Source organism: Galeopterus variegatus, unplaced genomic scaffold, assembly GCF_000696425.1.
Source record: "Galeopterus variegatus unplaced genomic scaffold, G_variegatus-3.0.2 Scaffold457, whole genome shotgun sequence".
In the NCBI taxonomy this organism is placed as follows: domain Eukaryota; kingdom Metazoa; phylum Chordata; class Mammalia; order Dermoptera; family Cynocephalidae; genus Galeopterus; species Galeopterus variegatus.
Genome location: NW_007726568.1, coordinates 203,826 through 221,104, shown reverse-complemented (window position 1 = coordinate 221,104; position 17,279 = coordinate 203,826). Strand labels below are relative to the sequence as shown.

Genomic DNA, 17,279 nt, shown 5'->3' with positions numbered 1-17,279 from the left:
CAAATTATTCTATTTTCCCAACACTCATTAATATGAAATACCAAATTTTATTACTAATTACAAGAAATATAAAATTAAGATTGATATTTTAGAAATTAAGCTTTATATGCCATTTGAAGCACTGGTGGAAGAATAGTAAAAATTCCTGTAGACTGCAAGAATAAAGAATGTCCAAAAGAATGGAATTATTCTTTACAATGAAGATAACTGTGAAAGAAAAAGATACCAAAAATAAGATAAAGATATTATGTGCTTTTTGACAAAAAATATCCTCATGTTACCAGTGATAAGAAAATCCTTTTTCATATGATATATTGTGAATGTTTATTTTTCATCAAAAAGAGACCTTTTTCTTAAAAAAATTAAACCGTGGAATATGATTACTGAATCATTTATTTTATTTACAGAATATAGCATTTGTTCAAAAGATTAGAAGTAGCCTAGTTCTTCAGTTAAGACATTTAATTTGATGATAAAAGCATTAATTTTCAGTGAACCAATTTTAACATTTTAATTTTCTTATTTTTACATTTATTTTGTTACCACTAGGTGGAGTCCTATACATACAATTCAAGAAAGCATCTCTGAAAGATAATTTACTTGTTTTAAATTCCATAAGCCTGACATAGTAGATGATCAAGTACTGTGCAATAACTCACATTTCAGTACTTTGTTTTGGTGTGCAAGATTAGATATACTGAAGATAGAAAATGTGTTTGTACTTTAAAAATTTTTTATCAATGCTTTTGAGACATACACAATGTTTTTATGTGTTCCTACTTGCTGAAATTAAAATATGTAAGTAAAATCTTTAACATGTCATTTTTGTTTTTTATTCACTTGAATTTTTAAAGTCTTCTCCTTTTAAAATTGATTTTGCATCTGTATTTTCGTCTGAGTAGCATTAAATTTTGCCAGAAGTAGGATTTTATTGTGCTAAGCTTTTGGAAGAAATGACTGCACTCTCTGATATTGTTGTTATTATCCGTGTATGGAGCGTTAAGATATAACCATAGTGGATGTAGGATAAAGGGAAATTTACCAACTTTCTAATGTTCACTCTTGCTGGTTCTGTCATGTATTGTGTATGTTTATTAATAGGAACTTGATTAGACTTGCCAATAGACATTATAAAGTTCTGGGGGACATTTTGAAGAAGAAAAAGTTATTTTCATTAAAATTGTATATTGCTTAAAAATTTACAGTGGTAATATATCTATCACATTAGTATATTAACTAGGTGGATATAACTATTACCAACTTAGAGTTCAGAGAGTGAATAGTGCTGAACGGTATTTCCTTTCCTATCCTGCAAATCAAAATTTCAAAGAATAATGATCATCATTTAAAGACCAAAAAAAAAAAAGATTTTTCCAAGTCCCTTCAATTGAAGTAAGACAAGTATAGAGTGCTCAGTTTTCTCTACTTCATATTTTGCTCCTCTTTGTTTTGCTGCATTTGTAATTTAATATGCCTAACAATTAGCTATGCCTCAGTTCTCATCCCCTTTTTCTGTCCATTGGTTGATTTCACCTGATGGGTGCAACAGTGCACATCAGGGATTCCCTATTGAGTCATTCTCAATTGTTGATCTTCAAAGGTGATCTGGTTGGTTGCTGTGCTGGTAACTTCCTCTCTGCATTCCCTGCTGCTTATCACCATTTGTGACTGGAGAGTCTATATGCCATAATCGTTAAGAACACTGGCTTTGGAGTCAGGTAGACCTGGGGTTAAATTTTGGCTCTGTTGCTGTGTGACTTTGGACTTGATGTTTTAATCTTCTCAAACTACATTCGTAAATTGGGTTTTACAAATAGCTAACAGAATCTATGTTGTAAAGCTGTAGTGGATATTTAATGAGATAATGCATGTAAAGTGCTTACTACATAGTAAGGACTTGGTGGTTTGTTATTGTTATTTTTATCATCACCAACACTGAGCCAGAAGCAGCAAATTTGACTCCTCTCTACGGTCCGTTAAGTCACTGTGAGGTATTGTTGAATGGGAGAGCACATCTTCTCTCCTTTCCGCTCTACGGTCCGTTAAGTCACTGTGAGGTATTGTTGAATGGGAGAGCACATCTTCTCTCCTTCTTTCCATAGTCGTCACCTTCCACCATCTCTCCAAATTAAAGTTAAACATAGATCTCTTCAGAGAAAAGGTTGATAATTTCTGCTATGCAACTATGTCAAGAAATTCTTGGGATAAGAGTTGCTTTTGCTTTTTTTCTCTTTCCAACATTCTGCTACGTATCTATTTCTAACCTAGTTATTTTTTAATATTACTTTTTATCAGTGTGAGTAGATGATTAATTAACTACATGTAGTGATGAATTCCATTTTGAGAGCTTGCTTGCTGGCATTTAGAGTTGTGTGCATTTATTAAAATGAGATAGTTGGATCTAGGAACTTTCTGGGTCCTTTCTAGGACTAACATTCTATCATTTGATGAATTTGGGATTCTGGCACTTACTTCAGTACTTCTTTAAATGCAATTTGTTCCTGAACTTTCCTTCATCTCCATGAATTTATTTCTGTGTACTCTGCTCATTAATCTGGATTATGGATGACAAGTGGTTGTATCAGCTTGGAGTGCAGCTTGTACTCATGTTTGGAATAGCAAATGATTATCAAGGGTCGGGAGAGACTGAGACTTAGTAATTGGTAGTTCAAGGTCTACTCTTCTCATTCAATACTAATTCCTTAATGTTATTTTTATTTCTTCCATCAGGATTTATAGTTCTATTTTTTTTAGATTATTCTTATTTTTAAATTTAAATTTAATTTAATTTTTAATTGACCCATATCGATTGTATATATTTATGGGGTACAGAGTTGTACTTCAATACATGTATGCATTGTGTGATGATCAAAGCATGGTAATTTGCATATTTGTCATCATGAAAATTTATTGTTTCTTTTTGATGAGAGCATTTGAGTTCCTCTCTTCTAGCCAAATGAGAACATACAATAAATTATTGTTTATTATAGATGCCTCGCACTGCTTTAGACCACTACAACTTATTTTTCCTATCTAGCTGTGATTTTGTATCCATTAACCAGCCTCTCTCTATCCCCCCACCCCCTCCCCTTCTCTGCCTCTAGTAACCACAGTCTACTCTTTACTTCTATAAGCTCAACTTTTTTTTGTTTTTTTTTAGCTCCCACGTATGAGTGAGAAGATGAGGTACAGCAGCAGGCATGGGATATAAATAGTTCACCCATTTTAGGCTTTGGTTTTCTATTAATGGAGGGTGGGTATGGCATATGTTCTGATATTGTTTTCCCCCATACTAAACTATCAGTAGAAAAAGAGGAGTTCACCTCTATTGCTACAATAGTGCACTGGCAATATCCTGAATTACTATAAAATGGGAGTAATTTTGTTTTTAAAACTCTGGAGAATAAATTGGAAAGACATACCAAAGGATGGATTTTGAGAACTTTCCAAGATAAAATAGACTTCTGGGAAAGAACTATTGTTTCTCTTCTTCCTGTTTATTTGTTTGTTATTATTATTATTATTATTATTATTTTTTTTTTTAAAAGATGACCGGTAAGGGGATCTTAACCCTTGACTTGGTGTTGTCAGCACCACGCTCAGCCAGTGAGCGAACCGGCCATCCCTATGTGGGATCCGAACCCGGGGCCTTGGTGTTATCAGCACCGCACTCTCCCGAGTGAGCCACGGGCCGGCCCTGTTTGTTATTATTTTTAAAAGGGATAACAGCACTGCCTTTACACTCACAAAAGGAGTCAAATCCTCTATTGGAGGGAGTTTGTGGCAGTGTAGTCCTAAAATAGCTCTTGCTAGATTTTTGCTGCAATGTGACAACTGTAATAGGGAAAAAAAAAGCCAGTTCTTTTGATATATTCTGTTTACTACCTGGTATTTTAAAAGCCAGATAAGTACCAAACTGGTACTTATTAAAATATTATATATTTAAAAATCTTAGAAATGTATATATATTACTCAAAGAAATACAATACTTTCTCATAATTATGAAATAACAATTGGTTGTTTATAGAGCACGTACATCAATTAGATAAACTTGCACATGAATTTCCCTTAGGAATAATGTTATTTGTTTTACAAAGAATTCTTTTTAGTTATACAGTATGTGTTAATTGTGGAAAAGCACGGAAGTAGGGATTCTGGTACTGCCTTAGTCACTCTTTAACTAGGCTACGTTGAGCAAGTCATTTACTATTTCTTTACCTGTATCCTCATTTGTGAAAAGGAGACAATGGTATTTTCTCTGGTGTGGTATAAGAAATAAGTGAAACACTAGATTGAAAAAATGTAAAAGGCCATGTGCAAGTGTCAGGTATTACTGGTAGATCATTCAGCATGGGTAATTGAGTGTTAGCCATGTTTATTTGATATTTGCTGCTAGTACCCAATTATTCGGCTGCTGGTTCACTCATTTAACAATGATTCGGTTGTCTCTTATGTGCATACTATGCTTGCAGCCAGTATGTATTGAAGCACTTACCATGTGTCAGTGGTAAGAATTTTTAAGAATTTTTCATGTTTACTAATTTAATTCTCATAACACTCTGATACCATTTTTTTCAAAAGACTTAATTTTTTTAGAGCAGTTTTAGGTTCACAGCAAAATTAAGAGGAAGGCATAGAGATTTCTCATATACCCTCTACCCGACTCATGCAAAGCTCCCCAATATCAACATTCCCCCACCAGCGTGGTACATTTGTTGGAACTGATGAACTTGTGTGGATGCATCGTAATCAACCAAAGTCCGTAGTTTACATTAGGGTTCACTCTTGGTGGTGTGCCTTCTATAGGTTGGGATAAATATATCATGACATGTATCCATTATAGTATCATACAGGATATTTTCACTACGCTAAAAATCTTCTGTGTTCTGCCTATTCATCCCATCCTCCCCCCTGGCAACCACTGATCTTTTTATCATCTCCATAGTTTTGCCTTTCCCAGAATGTTACATAGTTGGAATCATACAATATATACCCTTTTTAGATCGGCTTCTTTCACTTAGTAATATGCATTTGAGTTTCCTCCATCAAGTTTCAGCTTGATAGCTCATTTTCCTTTTAGTGTTGAATAATATTGCATTGTATGGATGAACCACAGTTTATTAACCATTCACCTAGTGAAGGCCGTCTTGGTTACTTCCAAGTTTTGACAATTACAAATAAAGCTGCTATAAAATTCATGTGCAGGTTTTTGTGTAGGTATAGTTTTCAGCTTCTTTGAATAAATACTAAGGATCATGATTGCATATGGTAAGAGTATGTGTAGTTTTGTGAGAAAATGTGAAACTGTCTTCCGAAGTGGCTGTACCATTTTGCATTCCCACCAGCACTGAATGAGAGTTCCTGTTTCTCTTTGTCCTCACCAGCATTTGGTGCTTCCTTTGTTCTGGATTTTGGCCATCCTGACAGGTGTGTAGCGGTATCTCATTGCTTTAATTTGCATTTTCCTGATGTTATGTGATATGGAGCATCTTTTCATATGCTTATCTGCCATCCGTGTATCTTCTTTGGTGAGGTGTCTGTTAAGGTTTTTGGCCCATTTTAAAGTCAGATTGTTCATTTTCTTATTGTTGACTTTTAAGTGTTCTTTGTATATTTTGTGTAACAGTCTTTTATCTTGGTGGTGTACATTCTATAGGTTGGGACAAATATATAATGAAACAAATGAAAACAAATTTTGAAAATATTTTCTTCCAGTCTGTGGTTCTTCTTTTTGTTTTCTTGCCTGTGTCTTTCACAGAGTAGAACTTTCTGATTTTAATGATATCCAGCTTATCAATTCTTTCCTTCATGGATTGTGCCTTTGGTGTTGTATCAAAAAAGTTAATGGTAACCCCATGATCATCTAGATTTTCTTCTATGTTATGTCTAGGAAATTTATAGTTCTGCATTTTACATTTAGGCCTGTGATCCATTTTGAGTCAATTTTTTGTGAAGGATGTAAGGTCTGTGGCTAGATTCATATTTTTGCATATGAATGTCCAGTTGTTCCAGTACCATATGTTAAAAAGACTATCTTTTCTTGATTGTATTACCTTTGCTCCTTTGTCAAAGTTCAGTTGATTATATTTCTGTGGGTCTATTTCTGGGCTGTTTGTTCTTTTCCATTTATCTATTTTCCCATTGTTTCCCCAAAACCACACTGTTTTTTTAATTTTTATTTTTTATTTAACATAAAGTTTAATATGAAAATGTACATGACCTGATTTTTACACCATAGTAAAAACAGGCCCTTTACAAAGGGGGCATGGATTTCTCTGCTGAACAGTCATTATTTATACTCGTTCCAAGGCTTCTAACATGATGGTACTATTTCCTTGTATTACCACCATTCCAATATTGTTCTGTTGCCCAGTAGTTGCCATCTCCACACATTCATCTATCGCAAAATTCATAGAGGGATCAAATCCCTGCAATTTTCCTTGGACATGTCTGCCACCATTTAATTTCATATGTAACTATTTCATTTGGGGGGATGCTAATGAAAATGGTATTGTGTTTTTAACTTCAAATTCCACTTGTTCATTGCTGTAGTACTATTTTTATCCCTATTTTATGGTTTTAATTTCATATGTAACTATTTCATTTGGGGGGATGCTAATGAAAATGGTATTGTGTTTTTGACTTCAAATTCCACTTGTTCATTGCTGTAGTACTATTTTTATCCCTATTTTATGGATGAGAAAATTGAGATTTAAAGAAGTCAGGTGGGTTACCTGAGGCTGAACAACTGGTAATGCCCTTTCTGATTCTGTCTTTCCCATCCATCCATCCATCCATCCATCCATTCATCAATTATTTATTGAGCATCTGCCATATGATAGACACTGCCCTAGTGCTGGGGATACTATAGGAAACGAAACAGAGAAAAACTGTGTGACCTCATGCAACTTATATTCCAGTGGGAGATGATAGATAATAAATAAAATAGAGAGTATTGTACAGTGGTAAGAATGATACAGTGATAAACTCGTTTATTTTAGAAAATAAAAAATAAAAAATAAAGCAGGGAAGGAGATTGTGTGTGTGTGTGTGTGTGTGTGTGTGTGTGTGTGTGTGATGTAGATATTGTAGCCAGAAGGGGCTTTACTAAGAAGAGGATAAAAGACCTGAAGGAGGTGAGGGAGGCAGCCATATAAGAGAAATGTGGTCCACATAGAGGAAACAGCATGTGTAGAACATAGGACAGGAATGTGTCTGTAATGGTTAAGAAACCATGAGGAGGCCAGTGTCACTGGCATGGAGAGTAAGTGGTAGGAAGTGAGGTCAGTGAGGTAACATGGGGCAAAATTATGTAGGGCCAATGGGCTGTTGTAAGAGAAATAAGGTTTTGAGCAGAAGAGAAACATGGGATCTGACTTGTGTTTTAATGGGATCATTTCCATTAGCCATCATCTAATGGCTACTGTGTTGAGAACAGACTGAAGGGGAACAAGGGTGGAATCAGGGAGACCAGTCAGGAAGCAATTGGCAATAATCTAGGTAAGACATGTTGATGGCTTAGTCCAGGGTGATAACAGGGGAGGTAGTGAGATGTGGTTAGGTTTGCTGGATGATTTTGGGGTGGAGGATGAAAGAAAGAGAATAGTCAGGGATGATTTCAAGGTTTTTTGCCCGAGCAACTAGAAGAAAGGAGTTTACTGAGATGAGGAAGACTATGGGAGGAGCAGGTTTGGGGGAAGAAGATCAGGTATTTATTTTTGGATATATTTGAGATGCTCATTAGACATCCAGTTGGAGAGATGTATGAGTTTGAAGTTTGAGGAGAGATCAGAACTGAAAATATAAATTTGGGAGGTGTCAGTGTGTTTATGGAATTTAAAGCTACAAGTCAAGATGAGATCGAGAGAGTACTACAGGTAGAAAAGAGAAGATGTCTGAGATCAGATTCTAGTTTTTGCTCAAGTCTTAAGGAGCCCAATTTCTTAATTGTTATCCTATATTGAGGTCTCTAGTGTTATAGCAGGTATTCATTAAAAACCTAAGGTGTAGAGGCTGCCCTCAAGAAGCTTATGGTCTGTTTGGGGAAATAAAATATATGATATATACATGAAATATTTAAATTACAATACAAGTAATATATGATTATATGTTAGTATAACTGTAAAGGACTATAAGTTTACCTATCCTGCAGATGAAAAGATTACTTGGCATGGAAATGATTTGCAAAGGCCTGTTGGAGGAAATGGGACTTGAACTAAACCTCAAACAATGGGCAATAGATTGTGGAGTACAGTTTGGGAAGTCCCCCAGGACCACCCTCAGGTTCAGTAATGTGCTGAAAGGACTCACAGAATTTAGCAAAGCTATTATACTCACAGTTACTGTTTGTTACAGCAAAAGAATCCAGGTTAAAATTAACAATGGAAAAGACACGTAGGACAAGGCCTTGGAGAGTTCCAGGTACAAGCTTTCAGTTGTCCTTTCTGAGTGGAATTGTGTGGACAGCACTTAATTCTCCCAGCCAGGATGTGTGGTAACACTCACGGAGTATTACCAGTCAGGGAAATCACCCAAGCCTTAGTGTTCAGGACTTTTATTGGAGTTTGATCATGTGGATATGTCTGACTGCCCATGTAGACATGGCCGACTGCCCATGTTACTGACCTTAGTCTCCAGCCCCTTCAAAGATAAAACTGTGTGGCCCAAGGCCCCCACTATAAATCACATTGTTAGCACCCACTGTTTGGCAGTCCAGGGTCCCCAGCTAAACAAAGACACTTATCAGGCAGGGCATTCCAAAGGCTTCCCTCCCTGGAGCTGGTGGCAAGGTTTGTCCTTTACTGCCTGTTAAATAGGCAATAGGGGGTGTCCTTTATGTGGAGACAACATGAGTTAAGATACAATAGGAATGTGTTTGCCATGTTTAGAGAACACTGTGGTAACTGCAATGTGGCCTTGTATTTGAGAATATGAACTCTGGAGCCAGACTGCCAGGATTCATATCCCAGCAATAATTTGCTCATTGTGGAATTATGGCAGTTACATAATCTTTAACTCATCCATAAAGTAAGGGTAATAATAATACCTGCTTTATAGATTTGTTGTGAGCATTAAAGAGTTAATATGTAGAGTACTTAGGACATGGCCTGACACATAGTTAATGCTATGGAAATCATGAGTTTGTTAATTCACTCCTTAATCATTCATTTACTCAGTGATTCTTTTTGAACATTAGTACGTTAAAGACATATTAGGCCAACATCTCCTGAGTCTCAGATCTTTATTTGCAGATACTTAGTGATATAACTAGAGGGCTTGTAGCTCTTTTAATATTAATATGTTCAAAAAGAAATTAAATATTTTTCACCCAAATTATTTCACTAACGGGAATTCTATGAAACCTGATTATTTGTTCAGTGATTTAATTTTAAGATCTCAACTATTGTGAAATTTTGGTGAACTGGAAAGTTAATTTTAGCTTTATTATATACCTTCAGGTCTGTGTATGATGACCAACCGAATGCACACAAGAAGTTTATGGAAAAATTAGATGCCTGTATCCGTAATCATGACAAGGAAATTGAAAAGATGTGTAATTTTCATCATCAGGGTTTTGTAGATGCTATTACAGAACTCCTTAAAGTAAGGACTGATGCAGAAAAACTGAAGGTAAGAAATATGTTAAAATTTGCTTATCTTTGTTCTCATTAAATTACTCAAGTATTAATTCATAATACATATATATAAGTCATTATTAAATGTGCTACTTTGGGGCTGGCTAGTTAGCTCAGTTGGTTAGAATGTGGCCTCGCATACTGTCCAGCCACCAAAAAAAAAACTACTTTCAAGAACTAAATTTTTATGTATTTGGTAGTGCTTTTTATGCCCTGTTAGTTGTCATGCTAATAACAGGAGTAATCTCTTTTTTTCTAAAGCAAGTTATTCATTGACTTAACAGGATTTCTTTCCATGCAGGGAAATGAACTCAAAACATGTGTACAACAAGAGACCTTATTTAGAGTTCTAGAATTTTAAAAATGACAATTTGTACAGTATTGATAAAAAGCTATCCTTTAAAATCCTATAAAAGCTTACTATAAATGATGTGTTCTCAAATTTATTTAATAGGATTGAAACTTTTTTTTAAGTTTAAGAGTAATGTATAATTTTCTTAAAGAAATTTGGTCTACATTTTCTGCTGTACAGCAAAAACCTTATTTATTAAATGAGACCTGGATTTGTTCAGTCAGAATATAAAATATTTAATTACAAGAATTGTTCTAATTGTCTTCCTTTACATTTAGAGCACTTAGCAGACAGAATGACCCTCGTTCACCAAAGGTTACGATTAGAAAATCATTATATAAAGGATATTCAGATAACAAGAGACCAAATACAGCATCAATGAGGTCACTGAGCATCTTTGTTCAGAAATTAATGAGATTTTTAATAAACTAGAATGTGCTTCCTTACTATGATGACCTAATGAGTCACTTAATATGTGGGAAAATTTGAGGTTGAGCTTTGCCTGCACCTGCAGCATTAAAATGTTGCTGTGGATTGAAATTTCCGTGTTTGATGTTAATCAACCACCCAGTGTTTGCATTCAGCAAAGTATGAATGTTTAATTACCATAAAATGCAATCACCATTTCCTACAGACAATGAATGGCACATAGACCTCATTGAAGTTATCAAAAAGGGACCAGTGGTCAATTGGGTCAATGATTTGAATTGTTTGACAGACTTAGAGAAGCAAGTAAAGTTCAAAAATCCTGAGTAAATTTGAGAAGTTTGCCACAGAATCTGTTAAAAAGAACTGTCATAAGTAATTGAAGTTAACAAAAGCCCTTTTCAATCAAAAGTTCAAGTTCAAGCTGTAGAGTTAATTTGAATTTGCATTTCTTTGTTCTAAATTTCTCATGAAGCATGATCTGATTACAAGGGTGAACAGTTACATCAGGGCAGTTTTATGCATATTTGTCTAACTAAGGTGAAATTATTTTTAAGGTGCAAGTTACTGATACCAACCGAAGGTTTCAAGATGCTGGAAAAGAGGTGAGAAAATGATACCTTGTTTTGTGTACTCACAAGTGTATACTATTTGAGTATTTGTTTAAAAATATGCACATTTCTTCTTTTCTAAGGTAATAATCCAAACAGAAGAGATTATTCGATGTAGAATTCAGCAGAGGAATATTATAACTGTAGTAGAAAAACTGCAGTTGTGCCTTCCAGGTGAGTTAAACTTGTCTGCAATACAATGTTTGTCTTGGTAAAATTATAATTTAATAATAGCGTATAGTCATTCTTTATTATGGAAATGACAGATTATTTGATGATTGCCTTCCCACAAAGACTATGAGTATAGTATTTTTCCTGTTCACTTTATTCCCTGAATTTTCATGGTTTCCTCATGTTTTAAAGCCCTTGTTTATCTGTCACATCAGTCTCCTACAACAACCCCTACCTTTCCATTTCCTCTCTGCCAAGGTTGCCCTTTTTTCCTCCCCCCAACCCCCACACTTTTTTTTGTTTTTCCTCAGAATACTTTCCCATGGGGAGAGTGGCTTTGATTATATTTTCTTACCTTTGCTTAATTTTTTACATCTAGTTTTCCATTGTTTTCTGTTTGTCACTTAACAGGTTAGTTTTGCTTTGTTCACAATCTCATTTTGCTGGTAAGGTAAGAAAACATCAGAAATGCTAGGTCTTCTCCCTTCTTGCTTTTCTTCCTACACTTTGGAAAGACTGAGTTTCTGGTCTTTCTGTTAAGGCTTAAATATTACTGGGACATCAAATAAATTCTGAAGAAACTAACCAGTATTTTCTTTACCTGATTTAATGTACTTTAAGTTGGATGCAAAACAGGTATATGTCATTTTTTTCTTAATATGATAAGTTAAATTCATCTCAGTGTCCCATATTTTCAACTTTTTTTTTTAAGGAAGGAACCTAAGCCTCCATATCCAGGAGAATAGAATGAGATGTTTTTATAATATTTATGTAATGTAAATTCAACTTAGAATACAAATTATATTGTTAAAACTGTCAGCAGATTTTAGTGGCTAGAAAAATTTTATTATTGTTTCTGACTTGTTAGTTTTTAGTGGACTGTTTTTTTTTTCTTTTTGTGGCTGGCTGATACAGGGGTCGAACCCTGGACCCCTTGGTGGTGTCAGCACCATGCTCTAACCAATTGAGCTAACTGGCCAGCTCTTTCTTGGAATCAATAGCATTCTGCTCAGTTTAATCTCTGGTGGACTAGGGATATTTACACATTAACTTTGAGTAAATAAAATGTTTGCTTATTCTATTAGATTTCAGGGTTGAGAAAGCTACTTCCTTATGGTGATGTTTAATAATACCTCGTTGCCACCATCAGATACTTTGTAATAGCCATGAAGACTGCCTCGAAGTTTGAATGCTTTGTTCCTGTCTGGTAGTAAGCCTAAAAAATTGAGTTCTGATGGAGTGAGGAAGAATTGCTACTTCCTTATGGTGATGTTTAATAATACCTCGTTGCCACCATCAGATACTTTGTAATAGCTATGAAGACTGCCTCGAAGTTTGAATGCTTTGTTCCTGTCTGGTAGTAAGCCTAAAAAATTGAGTTCTGATGGAGTGAGGAAGAATTGAATTCAGCTTATTTCCCTTGCAGGCTATTTGAAACAGAGAAATAAAGGGAAGTAGAGGTTAGGTTTTTGTTATTTCCACTGTTTTTGCTTTCAAAACTACATAGCAACTCTGAATTCATATAAATATTGTGTTCCTAATAGCCCCACTGAGAATTATCTCCTTTCTTCTGTACATCCTTCTATCTAATTATCCACGCATAAACACTTTTTTATGAGGCATTATGGTAGGTGTTGGAACTATAAAGTTGAAAATGATATAGTCTCAGCTTTTGAAGTATTCTACAGTCTAATGTGAACAAAGACAAGTAAGTCATCAGTTGCAGTACAACTGCCTAACTCCTCCTTGGATTAGGAGGAGTATGAGAGGATATAAGAAGTCACAGCATAAACAATGCATTTTCTTGTATATTATTTTTACTTGATTGTTTTTGAGGAAAGCATTATTTTTATATGGAAATAATATTAGATGAATGTGAAATTTAAATAAATTGTTGAGATGAAACAGGTGACTTAAAGAAGGTTTATTCTTGTGGCAGTAGGCTCTGTCCCAGGTTATATGTTCACCCTAATACTTTGGTTGAAGAATATGAGAAATATAATGATACAGGGGCTATGACAGAGATATGCATAGGGTCCTGTGAACCACAGAGTTAGGGCTGGTTCACCATAGCCACCATTTCAGTTTTTATCATTTTCCATATCTTTTGTAAAGTTGGAGATTCCTGAGACTACCCATATGATTAGAAATCTGGAAAAAATTGTTGTCTATCTCTCTGGCCCAGAAAATGTGAGTTGGTTTCATGAGCCAATAATAATTACTCATTCACTTTATACTTTGAAATTTTACTAAGGTTAAATGGTAATCTACATAGTTGCATTTACATCTTTTTGGTGACAGTGTGTTATCTTGCTGAAACTTATGACAATTTTATTGAGTAATTGCATTTCTGGGCCTTTGATAGAAAGAATGAAACAAAGATGCTTTACTCTGTTTATTTCTTTTCACTCTCTGCTGTAAGCTTTTGAGGTTGTTCTTTGTGGATTTGATGTAAATTTTTGTTTACAGTGAGATAGCACAGTTATGTTATTTTACTTGGTATGTTGAATCAAAATCAGTGAATATCACTGTCACTCAACTTTCTCTCTCAAATAACCAAAGTCCAAACTTCCATTTCCACTTCAAGGAAGAAATATCAGTAATTTCTGAATAGGATAACTGTTAGTTGGTTAATGTCTTAAAGGTGTCAGCATATACAAGTGTTCCAAGTTCAATATAATATACTAATATATATAAAATGTAATGTTCAATATAGATGGAAATTAAAATGTTTACATTTACTTAAAGTATATAACATTTTATTTGAAAATAATAGCCTAACAAAGTATAGAGAAGACTAATGATTTTGTGATATACTCTTCTCTGGTTTATTTTCATTTATCAAAATATTTTTTTTATTTTGAATGCTAAAGTGTTATATTTTTTAATGCAGTGCTAGAAATGTACAGTAAGCTAAACGAACAGATGAGTGCAAAAAGGTGAGTTGCTTTCTTTCCTATTGTTTTAAATAAGATTTTTTTTCTATTACTGAAAGCACAGATAAATTTACTGTAAATTGTAACAAATCATATGAATTTTGCTTTCTATCTTATGTTAATCTTTGTTATGCAGTGTGCTCATCAGGATCATCCAATAAAGCAAATCTGAGGCATTTATTTATGAATCCTTGCCCTTTATATGTGATATCAAGGATTGATAATAGGGCTGGCTGGTTACTCAGTTAGTTAGAGCTTGGTGTTATAACACCAAGGTCAAGGGATTTGGACCTCTGGACTGGCCAGTCACCAAAAAAAAGGATAATATTGATAAAGGACAAATAGACAACTGAACAGTAATGACAAAATATTGGTTAACTTACCAACTTATTAATATTTCATACAGTCAAGGGCTAAGTGTATATCGTGGAGTGAAAACAAAGTGTAGGTAATTATGTTTTCGACAACCTGGGCTAGTGCAGTCCACATTCTGTTTAATAACACAGATGAATACATGACAAATGAAAAATAATTTAGTTTATTCATTATCATAGGTGCTTTACATGTAATGATGTTTAAAATATTTTAAAGATGAACAATTTTAAATAAAAAGGAAAAAACAGGATAAATGGGAAATTTATAATAGGGAAATCATGATTTCTTCTTGATTTATTAATAACCGCTTAATTATAACACATTACATACAAATATATTGTCAAATCTATAGTCAAAAGATTTGTGTATGTCCTGTTTTATAGAACTGCACACTGAATTTCATTAGGTTTTATCAGTTGATACTAATTAGTAGAATGATTTTTCTTTATTAATACACAAGCCATAAAATTCTGAAAGACATTCTTATTTTCTTTTATGTGTATGTTATTAATATATTCTCTTTTTCTATCAATGTTATATATCCTTGTATTTTAAAGATTTAAATGATAGTAATATGTGTTTGTTGCAAAAAGTAGGCATCACCTTTCCTACTTCACATTCACCATTCTTTCTTCATCTGGCAAAAACTTTTACCTCTTTTAACTGATTATTTTGGTATATACATGTAGGTCTTTAAATAACTAACTTTTATTATTACCTTTCTATTTTCCAGTTTGGGATATTATCTTCTTTTTTCAATAATATAATCTAATATTTATATTAAAATTTCCCCAATTATCCCCCACATGTCCTATGTCTTCTTCCCTGAAAACATTAGTTAGTATGTATTTTTTTGTCCCTTTTAATCAAGAATAGTCCTCTTGCTTTTGTTTTTCATGAAAGAGTCCAAGTCACTTGTCTTGTAGACCAGGGCATTTTGGATTTTTCTAATTGTTCCCTCATGATTAGATTCAGGTTAAATGATTTTGGCAAGAGTACTACATAAGTGATATTGTGTACCTTGCATTGTATGGCATCAGAAGGCATATACTGTCAAGTTGTCACTAGATTATGCTAAATTTGATCATTTGGTTAAGGGGATGATTACTGGATTTCTTTTGAAAGGTATATTTTTCTTAACATTTACTTATACATAGTCATGGGTTATAGTGTGTTATTTCAATACATGCACATACTGAAAAAATAAATAAATAAAAAGGTTAAAGTCTACTAAAAAAAAGGTGTATTTTTTGTTCACAATTTATAAGTAATCTGTGGGATGATACTTTGAGTCCTGTGTTCTAACAACCTTTCACCTGATGGTTTTAGGATTCTGGCCATAATCCTAAATAGTGACTTAAAAAAAATTGATCATTCCTATAACATTTTTTTGTCTTTTTTATGTAAAGAAGCACTTTTCCTTTTTACCCCCTTTTTCTTTTTTTCCTGATTATTGCTATAGATACTTTGATTTTTAAAAATAAATGTCTTAATTTATTACTGTCGTTATTCTTTTTTGATGCACAAATATGCTCCAAATTTGGCTAGAGCCAGTTCCTGTGTCCTTATTTGTCTTTGAGTGCTTCTTGCTTATTGTACCAGGCTCTCCTCGTACTTTTCTTGCCCCAGACCTGGAAACAGCCATTCTCCAAGGCACCGTGGCTCCTTTTAGTAAGTAATGGTATTTAGAAACTAAAATCTGCATGCTACTACTCACACGCACACGCACACACACGCACACACACACACACACACGCACACACACACACACACACTCTGTCTCTCTCACACACACACTCACACACACTCTCTCACACACACACACACACTCACGCACACACTCACACACACACTCTCTCTCACACACACACACACTCACACACTCACGCACACACACACACTCACACACTCACGCACACACACACTCTCTCACACACACACTCTCTCACACACACACACACTCTCTCTCTCTCTCTCTCACACTCTTCTTCCCTCTATCTCTCATGCCTTCTGTCTTCCAGGGTTGCCCTTGAGAAGTGTGAAGTTATTCTGGTTTCTCATCCTCAGTTTGTGATCTACCTTTTCTCTTTTTGTCATTCTCTTCATCTTCCCTGTCTGTAATTTTCCTGATGATTTGTTTTGATGGGGGTCTAGTTACTTCCATTGTGCTGGCTACTTGGTGAACCTCCTTTTAATCTAGAAACTGTCTTTTAATCTGATAATGCCCTGAAGTGCTAGGAAACTTTTTTGAATTATTTTTTTCCTTCTGTTTTTTTTTGTTTTTTTTTTTAATTTTCTCTTTAGGACAGGCATTAATGTTCATTTTCTAGATTTGTTCTCTAATTTTCTTATCTTTTCTTTGACATTTTCTTGTCTCTGTTTCCTTGCTCTGCTTTCTATGCAGTTTCTTCATTTTTATCTTACAAAGGTGATACTGATTTTTTTTTTATTTGTGCTGTCTGATTTTTACTTTCTAGGAGCTCTTTTTTGATCTCCAAATGTTTTTTTTTCCTTCCAGATAGCCTGTTCTTCATTTATTGTTACAGTATTTTCTTAGTTCTCTCAGATTTTAAATTTGCATAGTCTATTTTCTTTCTTTCTTTTTTTTTTCTGTTTGGTTTTATCTCTGCTTTCTTGTTAGAGGTATGTGTGTTGCTTTTTCTCAGCTCTCACAGCACACTAAGCAAAACAAAAGACCGACTTATGTGACCAAATGTGTGGGGATTTTTCCCCACTAGCAAGCAAGCGAGTGATTCTCCAGAGGACACTAGCT

At 34.3% G+C, this 17,279-nt stretch overlaps 1 protein-coding gene across 1 annotated transcript in view; it reads left to right on the top strand.

Annotated features, from left to right (window-relative positions):
- EXOC6 (exocyst complex component 6) overlaps positions 1-17,279 on the top strand; it is a 212,743-nt gene that overhangs the window by 37,248 nt on the left and 158,216 nt on the right. The window contains exons 2-5 of the mRNA XM_008568996.1: positions 9,459-9,630; positions 10,971-11,018; positions 11,108-11,198; positions 14,089-14,134. Of these exons, the coding sequence (XP_008567218.1) occupies positions 9,499-9,630; positions 10,971-11,018; positions 11,108-11,198; positions 14,089-14,134 (317 nt within the window). The 5' untranslated portion in view covers positions 9,459-9,498. The remainder of the gene's footprint in view (positions 1-9,458; positions 9,631-10,970; positions 11,019-11,107; positions 11,199-14,088; positions 14,135-17,279) is intronic.